The 24,268-nt window shown below is 52.7% G+C and overlaps 1 protein-coding gene across 3 annotated transcripts in view; it reads right to left on the minus strand.

The window, feature by feature from the left end:
- Positions 1 to 24,268, minus strand: part of PRDM5 (PR/SET domain 5) — a 119,320-nt gene that overhangs the window by 27,089 nt on the left and 67,963 nt on the right. For 2 of the 3 annotated variants that reach the window (XM_079771912.1, XM_079771911.1), the window contains 4 exons: positions 19,177 to 19,270; positions 14,510 to 14,670; positions 14,136 to 14,229; positions 3,881 to 3,966 (listed from right to left, as the gene is read on the minus strand). In XM_079771912.1, coding sequence (XP_079628038.1) covers positions 3,881 to 3,966; positions 14,136 to 14,229; positions 14,510 to 14,670; positions 19,177 to 19,270 — 435 coding nt within the window. Of the gene's footprint in view, positions 1 to 3,880; positions 3,967 to 12,196; positions 12,256 to 14,115; positions 14,230 to 14,509; positions 14,671 to 19,176; positions 19,271 to 24,268 lie in introns of those variants that run through there. The other variant, XM_079771913.1, reaches the window with a different exon arrangement.

The raw sequence follows: 24,268 nt of genomic DNA on the forward strand, positions 1-24,268 counted from the left end.
ACGGGCCGGGAACACACGGGCCAGGAACACACGGACCGGGACCACAGGGGCCAGGAACACACGGGCCGGGAACACACGGGCCAGGAACACACGGGCCGGGAACACACGGGCCAGGAACACACGGGCCGGGACCACAGGGGCCAGGAACACACGGGCCGGGACCACAGGGGCCAGGAACACACGGACCGGGAACACACGGGCTGGGACCACAGGGGCCAGGAACACACGGGCCGGGAACACACGGGCCGGGAACACACGGGCCAGGAACACACGGACCGGGACCACAGGGGCCAGGAATACACGGGCCGGGAACACACGGGCCAGGAACACACGGGCCGGGAACACACGGGCCAGGAACACACGGGCCGGGACCACAGGGGCCAGGAACACACGGGCCGGGAACACACGGGCCAGGAACACACGGGCCGGGACCACAGGGGCCAGGAACACACGGACCGGGAACACACGGGCCGGGAACACACGGGCCGGGACCACAGGGGCCAGGAACACACGGGCCAGGAACACAGGGGCCAGGAACACACGGGCCAGGACCACAGGGGCCAGGAACACACGGGCCGGGAACACACGGGCCAGGAACACACGGGCCAGGAACACACGGGCCGGGACCACAGGGGCCAGGAACACACGAGCCGGGAACACAGGGGCCAGGAACACACGGGCCAGGAACACACGGGCCGGGAATACACGGGCCGGGAACACACGGGCCGGGACCACAGGGGCCAGGAACACACGGGCCAGGAACACACGGGCTGGGACCACTCGGGCCGGGACCACAGGGGCCGGGACAACTCGGCCTGTATAGGGGGTCTCCCTGATGGGAGGGAGGTGCCACCTGACATGGGGTAAGAATTTCTGCAGAAAATAATCTACAATCATTAAGTGGAAGAAGTGAGTTGGAAAACCCAAGGCAGCTGCGAGTAAGTCACTGCCCTGAGGATGTGGACGCCCTGGAGCACGTCACCTCCCCCTCCCCATTCCCCCCCACAACCCCCCCTTCCCGTCCTGAGGAGGAGAAAGCTGTGAACCTAACATCAGGAGACATGGTGTGGGCTGAGATCACCGGCAAGCAGGTGACCTGGACATCGCAATGGCCGTCCCGCCTGTCAGAGCAGGAGGAAGAGGCAGGTGCCACCAGAGGGTGGGAAGGAAGCCAGTGAAACCGCTACTGAACTCCTTACAAACCCCACACAACGGCGGAGGAACACAAAGGGACTCAGCACAGTCAGCGCGCTGAAAGCCGAAACGGAAGGAAATAAACAGAAGGAAGGAGGCGAATGCACTGCCAGCCCTGTGCTCTCCGTGGAAGACCCAATGACTGTTCAGCCAGGCAGGCTTTTAGCAGGGTGATCTCCCGGCTCGGGGCCGGGCTGCCCCCATAAACAGGACCCAGGGTGCAAGGGCTCTGCGCCCCTTCCCCGAGGCGCCCTGTCCGGGCAGGAACCCCAGGATGCAGAACTGGGCAGGAGGTGTGTGAACCCACCAAAGACTTAAAGATGAGACTTGCTGAGAGAATTAGTTGTTGTCATTGTTGTAAAGGAATTAAAATTAGCTTTTGAAACAGGACCCAAAACGTGTCTGGAGTTAGAGCTCTCTTAGATACCGAATGCAATGAGAACGCAAAATGGAAACTGGCACGTCAACGGTCCCAATGTAGTGGGGCCTTTTCTGAATTGTGTCTTTTAAAACCCAAATAATATTGGGGAAATGTGAACTTGTAGACACTGGTCCTCTAGAACTTTTTTAAAGTCTCCTTCGGTTCTGATATTAATTTGATTGCATTAGCCGATAATCTTAATCCGATTTCCAAAGGTCGCACTAAAACACAAAGGATGTCTGCATGTATCCACCGCTCCGGAAACAGGATTCAAAACTAGAGCTGTCTGCGATTAAATACAGCCAACGCACTAACACGTGAGAAAGAAAAACAAGGAAGAGTTTCAGGCAAACCCGCCAGGCTCGTGTTATCAACTCTGCACCTCGCTGCTCCGACCCACACTCACGGGGCCTCTGTCTTCAGTCCGTGCTCCTGGCCCAGCCTGGGTGCTCCCAGCGTCAAGGTCAGGGTCAATTTCTCTGTGTGCCCTACTGGACAGGCACCATCTGCACCTGGATACCGAGGCTGCTTCGGGTCCCTGAGTCCAGGCTCAAGTATGCAAATGAGCGCACGACTTAGAAATTTGGGGTTATTGCTGCAGTTTGTTTAGTTTGCAAAGACACAGGAGTGAAAAAACAAAAAGAAAGAAAATATGCAGGAGAGTAGATGAGAGTCGGTGGCACCCAGAATATTTCATTGAATCAAAGGCAAACGGTGGAAGGTGAGGGGCTGGTGTCTGCAGCCTGGCCTTGGTCCTGATCCCAGCTCTGCCCTCGCTGGCCTGGGCCTCAGTTTCCCCGGAGGCTGCAGTGAGTGTGAGATGCATTAGGGAGCTCCCGTGAGGCTCACAGGAGTTAATGCCTGTGAAGGGCCAGAACAGCACCTGGCATGTAGTTAGCGGTCTTCGTATTTATTTTAACTATTCTCATTATTCTCATTAATGAGCTTTAATTAAAACTTTTAAAATAATTTGTTATTAAAAAGTAAAAAGACAAATTAATTGAATTTGAAATACCCCACTTCCTGGGGGAAACCTGAGGTATTTTTCCGGCAGTGACGTGCGCAGCCCCTCTGCGGTCCAGCCCTGTCTCCGTCCCCGGGAGGCAGGGACAGCACCCACATGCCCAGGCGCTGGGCACCTGCAGGTGTGAGAGGAGGCACCAGGCCCTTTGCCTGCAGGTTGGCATCTTTGAAACACATGGTTGGCACGCCTGTGACAACTGTACACATGAAAAATGAGTGAACGACACTAAAACTACCTCACCCTCTGTAACAAGCCCCACGTGAAATGCGTATTTTGCACACGTGCGTTTAAGTCACTGTATTGTTTAAGGAGTCATTTTATCCGGGGGAAGTGGTCCAGTTGCTCATATTCCTATAAGACAAGCACGGCACTGTGAATGGGAACGAGGGGTCTGTTTTAACCGGCTGAGGAGCCGCCCCTCACCCGTCACAAAACCAGGACGGTCCTTATGGCCTCCGAGAGGCGGCCACGGCGCCACAGTGGGAGGCGGGCGTGTCCTCACGCTGGAGAGGGTGTGATGACAACGTGTTTTCGCTTTGGTAAGAAGGTAAGAAGTAAAGCCAGAGAGGCCTGAATTCGAATCGCTCTCAGAGGACTCGGCACTCCTCCTAAAACTTGAAAAACTGTTCGTTTCTACACAGACCACGAGCACTTCAAAGGCCAAACTTTAAGGAACCACGAGAAAGAGGCTGCAGGGAACCACGGATGGAGCCCTACCACAATGAGCCCTAGGAAACAGCCCTCGGTTGTCTGGAAAAGCCGTCGGGGGCAGGTGACAGCACCGGCAGAGGTGTGCAGGCAGAGGAGAGCGGGCACCTGGGGAGGAGACCCCGACCAGCCACAAGCCGTCCTCGCCTTCCACCTCCCCCAACAGCTTACACTGTCTCAACGTCTCTCTTGCACCATGGCCACCTGCTGACACTCCATTCCAGCGCGGCCCTGGCAAACATAGCCAGACCCCATCTCCATCTTTTAATAATGCGACAACCTGTTTACTCGGAAGTGTGTCACTGGTAACTCCTATGGCTCCTAAACGCTGAGGCACGGTTCCAAGAAGGAGGACTCTTTGGGGGTATTTCTTTCTGTCCCTTTCATTGTTTTGTCTTAAAAAGAATACAAATGTCCACCATCAATGTAAACACGTGATTTCAGACCCATGACCTTGATGTTCTCAAGTTAAGCTCCACGCTCTGTAAGTAAGCGTGGCTCCCGTGCTCGCGGGCGGGCCGGCCGCGTCTTACCCGGGTGTGCGTGCGGATGTGCATCTTCAGCCCGTCGTTCTTGCTGAAGCCCTTCTCACAGTACGGGCACTGGTAGGGGCGCTCGCCTACGGAAGAGAGAAGGCTCCGCGTCAGAACACGCAAGGTGCAGAGCAAGCCGTGCCATCCTCCTCCTCCTCCCGCACTCAGATCGGTCCCCTCCGCGCTCCGTGCCCACTGGGCCCCGCACCACAGCAGCAGACAGTGGGCTGGCCTTCCCTCCGGCGGACAGGGACCCAGCCCGGTGCACTTGCTGGCCTCAGAAACAAGCGACAGTCCCAGCAGCAGGCCTGACGCACGGTCCTTTTACCATGTGAACCCACCTGAAATCTCCTGATTTTAAGAAATTGTGAAAAAGATTTTATGAATCATTTTTTAAATCCTCACCTGAGGATATTCTTAGAGAGAAGAAGGGAGAGAGAGAGAAATAGCGATGTGAGAGAGAAACATCTCAGTTGCCTTCAATACAGTGCCTGGGACGATGCTCAACCACTCCAGCCAGGCTCTCTGAGTCAGTTTATGAAGGAGCAACGTTAATCAATGAGCACTGTGCTGCCCATTGCGAGGGTCTTTAATTATCCCACTGATACTTTCTTGACTTTTAAAGGAAAGATTTCATATCCTAGCTCAGTTAGGGGGATGAATTTCAAAAGAACCTCATAGAATTGGTGTATGTTAAACAGAACCACTGGCTGCTAAACTAGGCAATGATGGATCCACACTCTGATGCAACCAAGTACCTCTCACCTAGAAGGTTATTTAGGACCTGCCAAGCCTTTTTGTAAAACAAGGAAGCATACAGATACTTGTCACGTTTTGTTGAAGTTCTACTGCGAAATGACAAAAATGTGACAAAATGTAACGTGCAGCTGCCCTCCAGTCAAAGCCGACTGGTAGGAAAGCCACCTGTTCCTTATTCTTCCACTTAACCAGGCGCCTACACGGGTCTGTCCCCGGCCGCACCAAAGCCCGCACCGTGATGGAGTCTCCTTTAGCAGGTGCAGGACCCGTCCGTCTTTCCTTCCACTCAGACAGGCCTCCGACCAGCAGTGCCTCCCTCCTGTGCTGACCAGGACTCCCCTTCCGTCCGGAGTCACTGGCACCAGTGAGCTGCCTTCCCACCAGGCCCCGCCTGACCCCTCCAGCCGGTGCAGCCTCTGGAGCCAGCTGGCTCCCCGCGGGTTCCGGGCCCCCATGGCCTCCGTGGCCCCTGGGCAGCCTCTGCTCCACCGAACCTGGGCTTGAAGCAGTGACGTCTCGTGGCGACCCCAGCACAGTGCACTTCCTGGCCTCAGCGGGAGGAGGGGCGCCCGGGGCTCCGGTGAGCTGGGCCCCGGGCATGAGGACGAGCACCCCACACGGAAAACTCTCCTGGTGAAGGAACTGACCTTCGAGAAGAGCAGCCTTCCTTTCCGGTGTGGACGCCGCCAGCCACAGAGGCTGCGTGCACTCGGATGCCAGTGCAAACACCTCCCTGCAGTATCGCTGGCAGACGCAGGCAGGATCTCACTCGTTTGGCGAACCACAGTGTCCGAACGCTGACTAACGCAGGAATTAGTTCATCTAAACATTCGCTAAGGAGCCCGGCTGGTGTGGCTCAGAGGAATGAGCATTATCCCATGCACCAAGAGGTCACCGGTTTGATTCCCACTCAGGGCACATGCTAGGTTTACGGGCTCAATCCCCAGTGGCGGGCATGCAAGAGGCAGCTGATGGATGTTTCTCTCTCATCGATGTTTCTATCTCTCTTCCTCTCCCTTCCTCTCTCTCTCTAAAAAAAAAAAAAAAAAAAAAAAAAAAAAAAGCATATTTAAAAAAAATAAAATAAAAAATAAACATTCGCTAAGGAAATGGAGCTGAAAGCTCATCGAAGCAGAAACAATAACAACAGCCGACACCTGTGGGGTCCGCGCCCTCTGCACTGCTGAGCACGCCGCTCAGCGCCTCGCAGCAACTTACGTCCTGGCAACAACCTTGGGGTCTGGGGATCCGCATCCCTGGTTTCCAAATGGAGCACGTGAGGCACAGGGAGGAGGAGCAACTGCCTCAGCGGACAGAGCTATTGCGTGCTGGAATCAGAATATAACCCCTATCTTCGCCACCCCACTGATTAATAAATGGCTGCTATTCTGGGAACTTAGGTGGGACTTTCTAAAGTGATCGACAGAAACTCTGCTTCTTGACATGACAGTTGACATGAACCAGATCTTTCTGTCCAGAGAGAGGCACTGAGTCCTCCAAGTTCACGGGGGGGAGGGGAGAGGGGATGTGTGTTACGTCTCAAGCAGGGCCGCCGTCACAGGAGACAGGTAATCACCTTCCACACTGAGCGGAACGCGGCCCCGGCAAACACCGCACACACAGCACACCCAGGGGCAGCTACCAGCAGTCAGAGTGAATGGGCACAGCCGCACACATGACACTAACATGTGTATGACAGCAAAATAGTTTCACTTGGCTCAGAAAAATAGGCGAGTTCTTTGTACCTGCCTCTTTCTTTACATTATGCTCTGACACCCAATAACATTAACATCCTCTTGTGCTTTCTTCAAGCACATCCAGGAACAAAGAGAAACGCGATGCCAGCCGTACAGGGTTGAATTTAGGTTGATTTTAAAAGATGCCACAAAGTGGAGGCTCCATGAAGTGACCACACTCATTCGTTAAATAGGTATCTTTCTTTGTCCGGGGCCTTGGGAATGGGGTCACGAGTACATCTGCAAAATCACTGTCTCTTCAATTTTACTAGTGCAATGAAAAAGGCGTGGAAAAGTTAAAGAAAACACATACAATAATTTCAGATACTGATGGAGACAGGTGTGAGAAAGCCTCTGAGGGGTGGGTGGGAGAAGGACCTAGCTGAGGTCATCAGGAAAGGCACAAGGACTGAAGGAATGCCGTTCTGGTGCCAGTTTAATATGATTGGAGCACATTTTGTGTAAGTCTCCATCTTTGAATTATTTTATCATGCTGGGCTAGTGCCAAATTCTCACTGCTGGCACGCCTGAGGTGGAAGGAGCTTACAATATTCTAGGTGTGAAAGGGAGAGGAAAGGTGGGAAATGTTCAGGAAAGGGCTCCAGGAAATGGGGCTGTGCCCTCCACAGGGGACATCCAGATGCCACATGGAACCCCTTACCAGAGTCTAGCCCGGTCCCCAAGCAAGTCACCGTGAGTCTTTAACAAAGAAAATGCATTATGGCCCTAACTGGTTTGGCTCAGTGGATAGAGCGTCCAGCTTGCGGACTGAGAGGTCCCAGGTTAGATTCCAGTCAAGGGCATGTACCTTGGTTGCAGGCTCATCCCCCATAGGGGGTGTGCAGGAGGCAGCTGATGGATGTTTCTAACTCTCTATCCCTCTCCCTTCCTCTCTGTAAAAAAATCAATAAAATATTTTTTTTTTAAAAAGAAAATGCATTACAACAACCACCATGCAAATATGGCTAAAGGCAATAGAGGGAAACTCAATTCTAGTTTAATGCATGCTACTAGAATAATAATTTATTAATGCTACCATTATTTTATGCAATGTAATGTTAATTAAAGACATGAGAAGAACTCTGTTCTCACCAAAGAGCAACATACTAATATTAAAACAGCATCTGAAGTTTGTGGAGGGAGTGAAGGTTAGCAAGTGTGCTCACGATACAAGGACCCTAAAGCCCCCGAATACTGACTATCCATCGACGGCTACAAAACCACCTCACTGTCCAACATCTGGACACCAATCCTTCCTAAAGATCACTGTTTAGATAACATAAAATTAATAAAGAAAAACCTTGCAAATCCTGGTATTTTTAAATATGATATCTTGATACTCTTAAATTAGGCCATGGATTTAAGAAATGAACTTGACCACTTGGTCAGATGGCTCAGAAGATCAAATTTTATATCATGCCAGTAAACACACTGAATGCAACAGATTGAGCAGTAATGGCCCTGAGCAACTTGAAAGATTAAAAAATATACAAAATAGCCCGGCCGGCATGGCTCAGTGAACCAGGAGGTCACAGTTCATGCCCTGAGGACAATTTGCGTATAAGCCTTTTATTATATAGGATCATTTATTGCTAGTGTTCTTAAGCCTGTGAACAAATATTCTAAAAATGAATGAATTCCTTTCGTAAAAACATTAGAGAAGACAGACAAGTAGTGGCTGAAATCCAAGTAGAATCAAATTATACGGAACCTTTATTTCTAAGCGGATCACACGTATTTACTGAAATATTGAGTGTTTGCTGGGACAGTGATTTATGGCTCGGTGCGAGCAGCAGCGTGCAGCCGGCCTGGAGCAGAAGGCCCACAGCTGGCGTCTATTAACACGCAGACCGGGGAGCTGCAGGCAGGTAATTAACCTTCTGGCCCGGAGCTTTAGAACCCCAAAAGCAGTTCCTAGAATTCCTCTCCTAATTGATGAACGACTGACGGAATCCCTGTCACAGCCCACGGATTCCTGGCGGAATTACCCCGTTCCAGCTGACCTGGGAAGCTGTGGGCCGTCCGGAGGCAGAGCTGCTGTTCCTGCTGCCCTCGGAGCGCCATCGCCGGCACTCCAGCCTGGGAGGCGGGTGATGAAGGACAGCTGCCTGCTGGGCACAGACGCACGCTCTTATATGAACCAGCATCGAGTGATAGGGTCTCATGGACCATTGGTTTTATGGTGGGAAAGTGTCTCCAGGGTGGAGTTGAGTGCTCAGTTAGACCATAAGTAACACGCCACACACCCTACGCGTCCAAGTACAGATGAGTACCCTCAACTGGCTGATGACCAAGATGATACATATTGTGGGAACGGGAGGTTAGGAGGTACTGATAGAGAACAAGGGATAAAATACCAGCCACGTGACACTGGAAAACCGAATCATCATCTGCCTTCATTCAGTTCTGGATGAACCACACACGAGTTCTGTAATGAGCAAATCACTGGAGTCAGATGGCATGAATTGATGGGCATGAATTCAACTAAGAGGCTTGAACTAGAAACTTTCTGAAATTCCTTTCTATTCTAAAAGTCAATAATTTATTATATTTTTCCCTGGCCGGTGTGCCTCAGTTGGTTGGTCATCATTCTGCACACCAAAGGGTCGCCAGTTCAGCTCCCAGTGAGGACACATGCCCGGGTTGCGGGCTCGATCCCCGGTGGGGGGTGTGCAGAGGCGCCAATCGACGTTGCGCTCTTGCATCAATGTTTTTTCTCTCTCTCCCTCTTCCTTCCTCTCTCTTTAAAAATCAATAAAAGTATTTTTTGAGAAAGAATACTATAGTTTAATGATGTATAAAAGCAAACGCCTTGTGCACACTTGCTGTGCATGTCCTTATTCAAATCACCTAATTATGAAGAGTGAGTAGACTTTAGAAGGTAGATACAAAGTTTATGAAAAATAACAATTTAAAAGTTAATGGAATAACCAAAGTTTTGTCAGATTTCGCCCCAGCAGTGCCGAATGATGGGAATGGGAATGGGGCGGAGGGACAGAGAAGACAGGCGGGACAAGGGTACAGCTGATACAACTGGTTGGTTAGCTGAGGCAGTAAAGGATAAAGTCAATCAAAATGTGAAGAACCAGAGGCATTTTTTAAAAGGTTTCCTTTAAACAGAGAAAGAAACACTAAGATTCCTCCCAGAGGGAACAGACAGGTAGTAACTCAATAGCTAAGCCATCACTGTCTTGGAGAATGACCGCCGGTCTGAGCCAATAAAGAAAGAGCGGTTCTGAGAAAGTGACCATGAAGTAGACACACACCACACCCACACACGAGACAGGAAGTGACGCACGACACCAGCAAACGGAAGGAGGAGCCCGAGGCTGCAGCCATAGCTCCCTTTCCTAAAACTGGGCTGAGGTTACAGAAGAGAATCCGCTTCCCAAAATCCTGATGGACGGCTTGAATACTATAAAAACAAAATGAGACCGACTCTTTCCACATAACGAGGAGACAGAGAAAAGACCGTGACCTGCAGAAACACCTCGGCACACGGCAGAGTGTTCAATGTGCATCACCTCGCTGAAAGGTCCTCAGTGGGGAACCACTTCCTCGGCGTCATAAAGCAACCCACCCAACTGGGTAATGTTCGGGGGTCTGTAGGGGTTCGGTGGTTGCCAGGGCGGAGAGTTGGGGAATGAATGAGCAGAGCACAGAGGGCTTCAGGGCAGAGAAACTACTCGGTATAATCCTCCAATCGTGGGCACGTGTCATTATCATTTGCCCAAACCCACAGGATGTCCAACAGCAAGAGGGCGCTTTAAGGTAGACGGCGGACTCTGGGGGTTATAATGTGTCAGCACAGGTTCATGGACTGTAGCAGACACGCCCCTCCGGTTGGGGATGTGGATGGTGGGGCGCTGTGTCGGGGGAGGAGGTCCTAGCAGATGAGCAAATCTCTGTATTTTACTGTGAACCTAAACTTGCTCTAAAAAATAAAACCCTTTTTTTGTAAAAAAGTGCCATCTGGTGAAACTACATTTAACCATCGTGTTCTCTGTATGTTATTGCCACTATAAAGGTGTCTCAGGAGTAAATGAGCATGGGAATGTGGAAATAAAAATTTTAGAACACCTTTCATTTGGCTCTAAAGCATAAAACTTTCAAATTACTGAAATAATGTTAAGACCTTTAGAATTTCATTCCTCCTCATCTTTTATACTGGAGAACTTATAGCATTTTATAATTCGTGTGTTATTTTTTTTATAAATATTTACTGATTTCAGAGAGGAAGGAAGAAAGAGAAAGAGATAGAAACATCAATGATGAGAATCATTGATTGGCTGCCTCCTGCATGTCCCCTACTGGGGATCGAGCCCACAACCCAGGCATGTGGCCCAACCAGGAATCAAACCATAACCTCCTGGTTCATAGGTCGACACTCAACCACTGAGCCACACCAGCCATGCTTCTTGTGTTAATTATAACAGCTGTGTAGCAAAAAGGAAGAGACCACACTTGGATTCTATTTCCTTGACTAGGTAGGTCATTACCGTATTCCCTGGACTGGCTGGGCCATTTGCTGTCTGAGCCTCAGGTTCAGCGACAGGAAATGAGTGTGGCCTTGGGAACCTGCCGCCCGGCTGAGGAAGGCCCCCGGGGTCCTGACCGAGGAGCTTCCTCCCTCCACCGACCTGAGGAGAACCTGCCCCGCCCGCCCGGCCTTTGCAGTCTGAGTGCCGGGGTGAAGAGATGAACAAAGTACGTGGTACTTGGGAGCGCTGTTCGTGTGATGGGCAGCGGGGGCCTCCTGGTCGCTGCTGCGTGAGACCCCCAGCAGGGGCCAGAGCCGCTACCCAGCTGCTCGCTACCCTCTGCTCCTGGCTATGCCAGTGCCACGGGGTCAACCTCGTCACGAGGAACGGACGCGCCTCTACTACTCTCTGGATAAAGTGGGAAGTGGGCACCCCTGGGACCCGGGACGCACAGGGACCCACGCGGGAGGCTCAGCGAGAAGGCGCGGCCTCAACGGGCTGAATCGGCGGCTTTTCCCGTGGAGCAGTTTGTCCTCGACACAAAGCGACCACGACTATGGCCATTCAGATGTCGTATTTGGTGAACATTTGTTTTTTAATACAGAAGCCATGAGCCTGTCATTTAAAGAGAAAGGAAGGGAGAAAGGAAGGAAGAAAGGAGGGAGAGAGGAAGGAAGCAACTACAGGAATTAGAGGAATCGAGGCAAACTCGGAACGGAGGAAACCTGGCTCTGCTGCCACGTGCTTGACAGCAGACTCGCCGGATGAGGTCAGTAGTGAACGCGGGAAGACCTGCTGGCTCAGTGAGCCCGCATCTCCCCAGCGGTCTGTGCGTCGTGTCAGAGCCACACATGGGGAAAGACCCAAGGGCCGTCAAACCGATGGACTGTAACGTGACGGAGGGGAAGCGTCAGGGAGGTGGTGTGCGGTTCCACAGGTCAGGGCCTTTGAGGGTGACAGGAGGGAGGTTAAGAGGAGGCCCCCGGCCTCCACAGAGAGTGATCTGCTCCCCCTTCCGTCCCCTAGAACAGCGTGTACAGTAAACCAGTCACATCACACCAATCGGCGAGCGGATTATTTCCACGCTAGATATTCAACTTCGTTTGAGGAAGGCAACTTGTTCAAAATGTTTCTGGACTAAGACATCGGATTTTATGGAAGTTTAAGGAGAGAAACAGGAGTGATGGATTCTCCATCTGGAGGTGTTTTGTGGTATTAGGACGCCCTGGTCCCGGGAGCACCTGCCGCCCCGCCCGTGGGGCCACGGCTATCCGCTCACCTGTGTGGCTGCGTGCTCACCTGTGTGGCTGCGCGCTCACCTGTGTGGCTGCCCGCTCACCCGTGTGGCTGCGTGCTCACCTGTGTGGCTGCCCGCTCACCTGTGTGGCTGCCCGCTCACCTGTGTGGCTGCGCGCTCACCCGTGTGGCTGCGTGCTCACCTGTGTGGCTGCGTGCTCACCCGTGTGGCTGCGCGCTCACCTGTGTGGCTGCCCGCTCACCTGTGTGGCTGCCCGCTCACCTGTGTGGCTGCGTGCTCACCTGTGTGGCTGCGCGCTCACCTGTGTGGCTGCGTGCTCACCTGTGTGGCTGCGTGCTCACCTGTGTGGCTGCCCGCTCACCTGTGTGGCTGCGTGCTCACCTGTGTGGCTGCCCGCTCACCTGTGTGGCTGCCCGCTCACCTGTGTGGCTGCGTGCTCACCTGTGTGGCTGCGCGCTCACCTGTGTGGCTGCGTGCTCACCTGTGTGGCTGCGTGCTCACCTATGTGGCTGCCCGCTCACCTGTGTGGCTGCGTGCTCACCTGCGTGGCTGCGTGCTCACCTGTGTGGCTGCCCGCTCACCTGTGTGGCTGCGTGCTCACCTGCGTGGCTGCGCGCTCACCTGTGTGGCTGCCCGCTCACCTGTGTGGCTGCGTGCTCACCTGTGTGGCTGCGTGCTCACCTGTGTGGCTGCGCGCTCACCTGTGTGGCTGCGCGCTCACCTGAGTGGCTGCGCGCTCACCTGTGTGGCTGCGCGCTCACCTGTGTGGCTGCGTGCTCACCCGTGTGGCTGCGTGCTCACCCGTGTGGCTGCGCGCTCACCTGTGTGGCTGCCCGCTCTCCTGTGTGGCTGCCCGCTCTCCTGTGTGGCTGCCCGCTCACCCGTGTGGCTGCGCGCTCACCTGTGTGGCTGCGCGCTCACCTGTGTGGCTGCCCGCTCACCCGTGTGGCTGCCCGCTCACCTGTGTGGCTGCGCGCTCTCCTGTGTGGCTGCCCGCTCACCCGTGTGGCTGCCCGCTCACCTGTGTGGCTGCCCGCTCACCTGTGTGGCTGCGCGCTCTCCTGTGTGGCTGCCCGCTCACCCGTGTGGCTGCCCGCTCACCCGTGTGGCTGCCCGCTCACCTGTGTGGCTGCGCGCTCACCCGTGTGGCTGCGCGCTCACCCGTGTGGCTGCGTGCTCACCCGTGTGGCTGCGTGCTCACCCGTGTGGCTGCGTGCTCACCTGTGTGGCTGCCCGCTCACCTGTGTGGCTGCGTGCTCACCTGTGTGGCTGCGCGCTCACCTGTGTGGCTGCGCGCTCACCTGTGTGGCTGCGTGCTCACCTGTGTGGCTGCGTGCTCACCTGTGTGGCTGCCCGCTCACCTGTGTGGCTGCCCGCTCACCTGTGTGGCTGCGTGCTCACCTGTGTGGCTGCCCGCTCACCTGTGTGGCTGCGCGCTCTCCTGTGTGGCTGCCCGCTCACCCGTGTGGCTGCCCGCTCACCTGTGTGGCTGCCCGCTCACCTGTGTGGCTGCGCGCTCTCCTGTGTGGCTGCCCGCTCACCCGTGTGGCTGCCCGCTCACCTGTGTGGCTGCCCGCTCACCTGTGTGGCTGCGCGCTCACCCGTGTGGCTGCGCGCTCACCCGTGTGGCTGCGTGCTCACCCGTGTGGCTGCGTGCTCACCTGTGTGGCTGCGTGCTCACCTGTGTGGCTGCCCGCTCACCTGTGTGGCTGCGTGCTCACCTGTGTGGCTGCGCGCTCACCTGTGTGGCTGCGCGCTCACCTGTGTGGCTGCGTGCTCACCTGTGTGGCTGCGTGCTCACCCGTGTGGCTGCGTGCTCACCCGCGTGGCTGCGCGCTCACCTGTGTGGCTGCGGGCTCACCTGTGTGGCTGCCCGCTCACCTGTGTGGCTGCGCGCTCACCTGTGTGGCTGCGTGCTCACCTGTGTGGCTGTCCGCTCACCTGTGTGGCTGCGCGCTCACCTGTGTGGCTGCGTGCTCACCTGTGTAGCTGCCCGCTCACCTGTGTGGCTGCGTGCTCACCTGTGTGGCTGCGGATGTGCACGCGGAGCGTCCCGCTGCTGGCGAACTTCTGGCCGCAGTACGGGCAGGTCTTCTCCTTCTCTCCCGTGTGTGTCTGCATGGGGTGGGGCCAAAGAGCTGAGTAAATCCAGGGAAACGGGTAACGACGATCCAGAGCAAACCCTTTCCGCCTGGACTACGTTTCATTAGAGTGATTTACTGTCACAACGAGACTTTAAACCATTGTCATGCGCATTCCCACTGCTCCAACCCCCTCAGATCCGGCATCCGTGGGAATTTGACAATAACCCTGCGGGTGACTGTCCAGGCCCCGCGGCAGCCCCACCTGCCAGGCGGGCGCACGGGAGGCCGGACGCGAGCCCCGCAGCTCTGACCTTCTTGTGGCTGCGCAGCACGGAGGGCGTGACGAAGGCCTTGTTGCACAGCTCGCAGCGGTACTTCTTGTGCCGCTCGTGCACCACCTGCACGTGCACGTTCAAGGTGTCCTTCCGCTTGAAGGTCGCGTCACAGTGATGGCACTTGAAGGTCCTCTCACCTTGGAAACAGGAGGTCACACAAGAGAAAAATGAGATGCCACAGCGGGTCCTGCCAGCGGCCCTCACACACCTGCTGGTCTTGACCCCCACAGGTGGCTTTACGGCTCTGACCACGTATCCCAACCATAAAGGGGAACTGGTCACAACAAGCTGGGTTCCGTATTTGCAGAATCTGTGTGGCCAGGGAAACCCTTTACCTTCTCATACTCTCAGGCTCAAATGTGGGCATTGAATTCATTTCCTGAGGTCCCATCAACTAGTTTTAACCTTTTGCACTCGGATGTCGAGTGTGACTCGACACGGTTAGCATCGGTAGCAGCTCGTATGTCGAGCCACACTCGACACGTAGTTTCACCGCGGGGGGGAGGGAGATTTTTGTCTATTTTTCCAGTATCTTTTCTTGTTTTCATTAGCATGAAAGGACAAGTAAAATGTAAATGCCGTCTCAACTGATGCCACCACCTAAGCTTCACCAATGGCATCTTCAAAGGCTATTTGTTTCTGAGACACATCAGTCACGTGAAAAGGTTAGACCAGTACACTAACTTCCAGGGGTAGATTATTATCCACTAACTTAGAGCAACGTTTAGATGGAAAGCTCCATATAATCACACCTCACCCTAACAAAAAACACAAAGATTGTGTTGTTTGTTCTAACAGAAAAATCAAAGGAGGAAGAAGAGAGACGATTTATATTTGCAAAACGTGAATGTAAACCAGGTCTTCATGTGGGTGAATGTTTCAAAAAATATCACACCATGAAAAATTATAGAGATTAAAATTACTCTTTGAATGTATCAATAATTTGAGATATAAAAAAATCCAAATAAATAAGTTTGTATGAAAAGAAACTCCAGTTTTTTATTCTATTGCCGCACTTTGTAAAATCTGGGGTATTTAAAAAATTAAATCCCGAGTAGAATAAAGGAATTGAGAAAAAAGCAAGCGAGTGCAAAGGGTTAAAATAAGTTCCCAGGGCAGGGTGTGAGCTAAGTGGAGTCTTGTGGTGACAAAAGGCCTGTCAGGGAGAAAAGATGGGTTGGAGACACCTCATTTCTCCCCTCAATCCCACAACTATCCACATGGCCTTCCGGGAGGGGTACAGGCAGGCCTGGTCACTGGCAGCCAGCTGGGGGGTGAGGGCCTGAGGGAGGCAGAGTGGCGAGAGCCACCTTCCCATCCCGGGACGGGGGCCTCGATCCCCCGGCTGCCTCAGCAGGGTCTCTGGGACTTGGTCTCAGGTATGTGGACGGGAGCCCCCACAGTGGTCCTTGGTGGGTGTGAAGCTGCTGGGGGAGGAGTTCTGCTCAGGCTCTCAGACAGGTTGGGGGACAGGGGAGCCTAGAGTGGCAACTCCCGGTTTATACCCTAGCGCCCCGGGTGTCTTCCTTCATTCATAGCCTCGGCTGCAGGGGAAGCCACTTAGGGAGCTCTGGGCACTTTCTAAAGTTCACGGGACGCCACCTCTCAGCTCTGCCTGGCATGCATGCTGGGCTCTCGGTGCCCATTTCCAACACTCTAAGCGGAGAGTGTGCAGTCAGAAGACAGCGTGTCCCTCGGGAAGCCATAAATGCACGTAGCCCACGGCCATAGGCACGAGTCGGACTAGCCCTGGAATGCACTTTCCCTCGTTAGAGAGCAAAGCCATCGGCACAGATTCACACAGTCACGGGGGCAACGACACAGGCAACTTTCCAGTCTCCGTGAGCGACGCCTCAGCCCCCGCCTCCCGGCGCCGCCATCACAGCCAGCGTCCATTCAGACCTGTGGGGCCCTCGCGCTCCTTCACAGCACACTGAAGGACAAAGAGGAGGGGAAGAGGGAAGGGGAAAGGCAGCCACCTCCCTCTGTGTTTTCCAGCTGCTGAGCCTCTCAGAGGCCTGTGGAAATCTGGTGTCTGAGACCAAGTCACCTGGGCACCACGCAGGCGCCGCGGGACTGGGGGGGTTCTGAGAGCTCTGTCTGCAGGTGCCTTGTGCACCTAGGTTGTGGGTGATGCTATGGGGACCTAGTTCGTCTCCAAGCATCTCTTTAGATATATCTGAACATTTGTTGTGTAAAATAGAGAACCAGTGAGAGCAAAACGAAGGATGAGTTGACAGGAGGTTACAAATGTTAATTATACCAGATCTTAGTCAGGGACTGAAAGAAATTAAAAACCAAATCCTCCAAGATTGCTCCTGCCCAAGCATTTTCATTAAACTGTCAAGAGAATCAAAATGTGAGATAACTCACCACGCTGCACCTTTCTCCTCGCATTTTTAACCCCAGATTTCTTGGCTTTAAAGTGTATCAGAATTTTAAAATCCTGGTGTGAGATTTTATTTGATTTTACCAGATTTCTTTGCCTTAAATTTATCCAATCCCTCCCACCCCACACCCCTTTTTTAAACCAAGAAGCTGGCTAGTAGCCTGCCTTTCGGCTTTCAGAATATTAGAAAATGGCAGTAATTTCCAAAACAATGATGGCACGTTTTCCTCCTATCTTGAGCGGACGTCAGTGTCTCATCACCACCTCCACGCGGTGAAGTTAGACAGGTTTTACGTTTCCTGTTGTAGGACACGGTCTAGTGTTTTCTCCTCTGTTTGCACCACTTCCAGTTTCCATCCTCCTTAAACCACTCATTTCCTCCCTCAATTCCAGAGCCGATCTTTCTAACCACATGTCTTGATGCAGCTTCATAAACCCCCTGATCAACGTGCCGATCAACATTATATTGAACACACAGGCACAGCCCAGCCTCGGTCACCTCAATCCTCTGCCTCAAATTGATCAGAACCAATAGGAGGAAGTCAAAAGTATTCGATTCCTTCTGAGAATTCCTTGCTGCTGTTAAAAATAAAACTTCAACCTGGCCGGTGTGGCTCAGGTTGAGGGACGACCTATGAACCAGGAGGTCACAGTTCAATTCCAGTCAGGGCACATGCCTGGGTTGTGGCCTCAATCTCCCTTGTGTGGGGCATGCAGGAGGCAGCCGACCAATGATTCTCTCTCATCATTGATATTTCTATCTCTCTCTCCCTTCCTCTCTGAAATCAATAAAAAAATATATTTTTAAAAAATAATAAAATAAATAAAACTTCATCTATCCAAAGAAAAATTGCCTGAGTATGAGGCCACGGTTGCAAGTCTTCAGGGTAAGAACGAGGCTCCCTGGTGTAAACCCTTGTTCTAAAACCACTCATCTCAGAACAGGGACCCTTCCCAACCCAACGACAGGGAGACGGGATGGCAACGAACAGCTGCGCTTTAGAAGGAGAACGGAGAGTCTGCTAAGAACTTCTCCAGCGCAGCAAGGGGCCGAAGGGCTGCGGGCACAGCCCACACGTTCTATGGGAAAAGAGGCATTTCATTATCATCATCACGCTCAGTTTTCATAAAAGCTTTGATATCTTTATCATTCTGATGTTTTCGATACTGCTATGGACCAGAGAAAATTTCTTCCAAGATACTATTTTATCTGTGCCATCAGCTGCCAGGAATGAGCAATGACTTTGCTTCCCTCGGAAATATTAGAGTGTAATCTGCAGAAGAAATTTCATCTGTGGGGGATGTTCTACTGAGTAAACAACTTCAATTAAAAGCAAGGAAAGTAACTGTGACTCGTTACACCATTTCCTTCCATTTCGGGTGCAGCGGTGCCGGGAGCCTCTGGTTACCTAACCCCCGGGCAGCGCACCCGCTTCACCCCTCAGCTGCGCTAACACTTTCCCCTCTCCGGGACAGCGATGCCCTCAGCGACGGGGCTGTGTGTGCCGTGGTACTCTCACACAGCTCTCAGGTGACGCTAGACGGCCCTCCACGGGGTGGGTGTGTCTCATAAACAAAGGCGAACAGCACCCCTGCCCAGTTAGGGAGACGTGGGAGCCGCGTGCTGAGCAGGAAGAGCGGACGCAGAGCAGGCTGCTCCCCGCACCGCGAGCTGAGTCAGTGCTGCCTTCTCTGCACCCCAATCCTGTCAGTTCCTCAACTCAGAGGTCACGTTCGATGTGAACTCTGACCTTCCCCAACTGCAAAGGCCTGTGAGCTCCTGAAATCACCACCCCCACCCCCAGCCTGCCCTGTTTCCTTAGTCCTTCTGTGTATGTGTCACTGGGAGGGGCCACACCTCGGTGAGATTCGCGTATATGTGAATCCTGCCACCGCTTCTCCCATCAAACTATAAAACATCTCGGCAGCCAGGAATGTAAATCGGTACATGTAAGAGGGACCGAAATGTCTGTTTTAGAACAAATTTCAAAGCTACCTTATAGGACATGGATATGTTTTCCATACAAACTAGATAATGGTGCGAGTGACATAAAATACCATGTCTCATAAAACGGTTGATCTTACTGAGGGAAAATCAACAAGGACGAGGGGAGACGAGAGGCAGGTTACTGTTCTGTGTGCACAGCAGACAGCTCCTTGGGGTTGTGCTCCTGTGCCCGCCCGGCCGGGGGTGGGCGGGGGGGTAAGACAAGTGCAAGGTCAACCCGGGGCCCTGCCCGCCTGAGGGACTTACTGTTGTGTATGAGCAGGTGCCTGTGCAGGGAAAACGGGGTCCGGAATAGGGCCTTGCATTCCTCGCACTGGAACGGCCTCTCCTCGGAGTGGGTCTGCAGAGGAGAAACTGAGTCAGGAGGACGCAGAGCCCGCACATCCTCACAGGAAACGGAGCTCGGGGTCCAGGTGAGGAAGAGGAGAGACGGGAACGCAGCCAATACCTGCTTCTCCTGGTGACCTCCGTCCACCCCAAACCACTCACACCAACACGCTGCGTGCACGGACAAACAAGTGTCCTTTCACATTCTCACACCGATTAGACGTTTCATACGTGTTCATACGTGGTCCAGGAAACGGTGCCCAGGACCACAAAACACTCCTCAGCGTGCAGCAGGGGTTTCTCGGGCTCTCGTCCGACAAAGGAGTCATTTCTTGCGACTGAAGCGCCTTGATCACCCAGGGATTTAACTGCGGGGCCGGCACCTCATCAGTAAGGGACCGGGCGACCGTTTCCACCCCCCGCCCCCCCACATCAATGACCACCTCCAGGGAACGTTCAGTCCCGGGTGATGCTTCCCCCATTAAACCAGGACAGCCACTCATTACAATTAACGCTCGGTAGATGCATTAAATGTTCATTTTGTATCAGATGCGAACCACTTCCCATGAATTAGTTCACTTAATTCTAGCAGCAATTCAACGAATAATGCTCTTACTGTCCCCATGTACAGATGAGAAGACTAAGGATCCAACAGTCTCAGTAATTTGCTAAATGTCAAATTGCACAGATGCAATAAGCATCCTTAAACACGGCAAGCAAAATATACTGATAAACACCTGCAAACCACCTGCTAGATCTAAAACTCAAAAACAAAGCCCCTGCCTTCCATCCTACACCAGCATGCGTCCATTTGGCACAAACCAGTGGCTAAAACCCTGTCCCACCATGGGTGGCAAGGTACTACCAACACTCACAAGTTGCACTGTGCTCTTATTACAATAAATAAATCACATAATTGATGGATTTTTATGATGCATGTGCTATAAAGATGAAGGGAATACTTTAAAGGAAAGTCACCATTCACAACATAGTGACTTACACATTTCCTTAGTCTGAAAGACATTATAACCCTACTAGAGGCCCGGTGCACGAAATTCGTGCACAGGTAAGGTCCCTAGGCCTGGCCTGCAATCAGGGCCATCTTCCCCGGCTGCCAGCAGCCGGCCCCGGCCCCCGCTGCCACCCACCCCAGGTTCCTCATTCCCCATCGGGTGATTGGTGCCTAACAGTCGGGGGAAGGGACCAAGAGGTCAGCTGTTCCGGCCAGCTCACCGGCCCCACCCCCGCCTCGGGTTGCCCTCTGTGTGGGAGGCTACCTGCGGGGCGGGGGCCATGGCCTGGTGCCACCCACGTCCCCCGCCTTAAGCATACTAGAAGAAAATGCAGTGAATTTTAATATAATTGTGGTGCTCACTTCAGCAGCACATACACTAACATTGGAATGATACAGAGAAAATTAGCCCAGCTGGCATGGCTCCGTGGTTGAGCGTGGACCTGTGGACACAGGCCCGGGGTGTGGGCTTGATCCCAGTGTGAGGCGTGCACGAGGCAGCCTAACAGCGATTCCCTCTCATCACTGATGTTTCTATCTCTCCCTTCCTCTCTCCGAAATCAATAAAAATATATTTTTTTAAAAAGGGAGAGAAGATTAGCTTGGCCCCTGTGCAAGGATGACATGCAAACTCATGAAGCCTTCCATATTAAATATGTAATATAAGTTTTGAGTGGGGAAAGGCTTTCTAAGCATGTCAGAACCCAGATATTAATATGAAGCAAGAAGGTCTGAAACCCAGGGTTGCTCCAGGCTTCCGAATATATGACATCCCAGCCTAAGTCATGCTTCCTCTTTTTCCAAATCCAGGGCAAACACTGTGGATATGACTTAGGAGGCTGAGTATGAGAGAACCTGGGACAGCAACGTGCTTTGCAACTGGATTAAGCAAACCGAAGCCACCAAAGAGAAATACCGGCCGGAAGTCAGCAAATACCGGCCGGAAGGCAGCAACCTGTTCGCGCAGAGCCAGGTGAATAGACACCTTTGTCACAGGCCCCGACACCGCCACCCGGGGTGCAATGGCGCAGTGTGGACGTTTCAGCGGATAAGCCGCAAAGTGCCATCGCTCGAAGGACCCTGGAGACCCCTGAGCTGAGGACGGTGGAGGGACAATGCTGCCACGCATTGTCAGACGACTTCTGTACCCAACATGAATTTCCTTTCTTCTTCTTTTTTTGTTGTTAATCCTCGCCCGAGGATATTTTTCCATTGACTTTTAGGGAGAGTGGAAGAGAGAGGGAAAGACAGAGAGAAACATCGATGTGAGAGACATATGACTGGTTGCCTCCTGCACCAGCCCCGACCAGGGTTGGGGAACCCACAACCATGGTAGGTGCCCTTGACTGGAATCGAACCAGGGGCCTTTTGGTCCGCAAGCTGATGCTCTATCCACCCAGCCAAACCGGCGAGGGCCCAGAGATGATTTTACAAGTACCGGGTGAAACTTAGCTTCTGTAAAGTGACTTAGCCTTCCATTTTTCATCTCTAAAGGGAGACGAACTTTTCACTGACCTCAATCGCATCATCCTTGAGCTATAGCTCATCCCGTTCAAATGTCAAGTCACTGATGACACTACCATCTGCCGTTGTAACAGTGTACAGGTCCCCACACTGGGCGATGAAATAGGCCCTGGACGCACCACGTCTGATGCCGGTGCAGATGTGGAAACACATGAGAAAAATGTGTCACACTATTCATCACACCTAATAAAATGTCACCAAAGTGCAGCATAATTTTTATATAGTAACTAGAGGCCCAGTGCATGAAATTCATGTACGGGTAGAGTCTCTAGCGGCTTCCGGCTGCCAGCCGGGGCCTCCCTTCCCCCAGCTGCCCATTGCTGAAGCCCACCATGTTCCACACCGCCCCCTGGTGGTCAGCACATGTGTAACTCCCAGTTGAACTCCCGCCCATAGGGACAATTTGCATATTAGCCTTTTATCGTATAGGATTTCCAAATTAGCACACATCTAGCCACACAGACCTAATATTAACTTCATGAGCGCAGAATACAGTTTTCATCGGGGCCATTGGCAGGTGCGAGGATAACCTGACCCGCAGTCACAGCCACGGCTCCGCAGAACCAGCATCTGCTGAGATGGTCCTCTTCTCGGGGTCAGGCAGCAAAGCAAGAGAACTTCCATAAAACGCAGAGGAAATACTCAGGGAGAAAATAAACATGGAGAAAATATCCCAGGAATATGTGTGTTAGGACCAGTCTCTTTTTAAAAGGGAGAGCTTGGTTATTAAAGACTCATGTCTGCATATCGTAAGCACGTTACCACCCCATCGGGTCACAGAATAAACCGGAAGCCGCATAAAATGTGCGTCACCTGGCTGTTAACAAGGCCTATCAATTAAGTTTTTACTGTTGGCTTTATAACTGGCTTCCTTACTCGGCCTCCTTCTCACAAAAATGAATGCAACTGGAGAGATAGCGAAGCAGTCTGTTTCTTTAAGCTCAGCACAGGAACAAGGCAGCTCGTTCCACGGGGAATTAGGATTATGCAATGTCAGCGATGTTCCTACAGAATTACAGCCCTCTGTGGCCAGGCCCAGCCCTTGCACTGCTTACAAGACACAAGTCCATTAGCACAAAGCCATAACCCAGGCAGCCAACTCTAAATCCCGCGGCCGTGAGGGTACCGAGGCGGGCAGCGGGAACTTGCTAGCAGGGACTGTCAAAGAGTCTTCCTGGGAGGCCGCGATTAGGTTCCCACTCAGGGCCCATGCCCCCACCACGTTGCTCAGAGATGCTCCCTCAGACTTCTAACCAAGATGCTTCTAACAGCACTGCTTCCAAGAGGACCTTCCAGCTCACTACACTGGCATTAACTTAAAAGTCTGCCTCTACAGCCCGCCGGCGTGGCTCAATGGTTGAGCATCAACCTATGAACCAAGAGGTCACGGCTGATTGCCGGTCAGGACACATGCCCGGGTTGTGGGCTCGATCTCCAAGATCTCCATCTTGCGGGGGCGTGCATGAGGCAGCCGATCAATGATTCTCTCTCGTCATTGACGTTTCTATCTCCCTCTCCCTTCCTCTCTGAAATCAATAAAATTATATTTTTTTAAAAAGTCTGGCTCTACAGTGACTGTCAAGGATTAGCTGCCTGACCCTAACAAGTGTATTCTCTCTTCCACAATGAAGCTCTTTGAACATAGGGAAGCAGCAACCGTGTCTTTCCCCCACCGTCCAGGTAGCGCACTGCAGCCCCTCATCTTCCAGCCTGCGAAGGGAGGTGATGTAAGTGCGGGTACAGCCGGCCCCGAAGGAACGCTCGCTGGTAGGAGAAGCCCATGCAAAGGTGGAGTCAAGTGGCCGCGATGCAGCGATCAGGACTGACATGTAGTCTCCAACGTGGCCCCTTCCTGAGAGATTGCCAAGGATTTTTTTTGTTACTATGCAAAACGTATCTTATGCTTTTAGAACCTAGTCCATAACCTCTTTAGAGAGAGACTTGTCCTTTTCTTTAAGAGCTAAAACCTTTCACCTGAGCCAAGTCTGATCTGCAGCGTCTTTCAAACTGTTTGACCAAAGACACACTTTCTGTAACAAAAATCCAACACGTACACACATGGACACAGACACAGACACACATTATTCCATTAAGTGACCCTCATTCTTACATTTTCTGTGCTATTTTTAATGGCTACCCGTGGCCCCTTGAACTGATTCCAAGACCCACCAAGTGGCCATGGACCAGAGCTTGGAAATGGCTGGGTGAGTTATCGCAGGAGGCCCAGTGGAATTATTCCGAGGGCGGTGTGACTACAGGTCCCAGAAGGCCAGTAAAGTTCACCCCAGAAGGTTAGGAAAAGGGTCTTCATTAGACTAGACACAGCTCTGTCCCCAGCAGCTTGTGCATGACGTCATCAGGACAAGTCCTCTGTGCACGCCTCCACCATCACACGAGGACTGCCGGCCCCGGGATCTAAGCGGGCCCTGCCAGCCAGGCGTCCTGCCCGGAGGAGGAGGTTCCCCCTCCCCAGTT

This window comes from Cnephaeus nilssonii (assembly GCF_951640355.1).
Source record: "Cnephaeus nilssonii genome assembly, chromosome: 5".
Lineage (NCBI taxonomy): Eukaryota > Metazoa > Chordata > Mammalia > Chiroptera > Vespertilionidae > Cnephaeus > Cnephaeus nilssonii.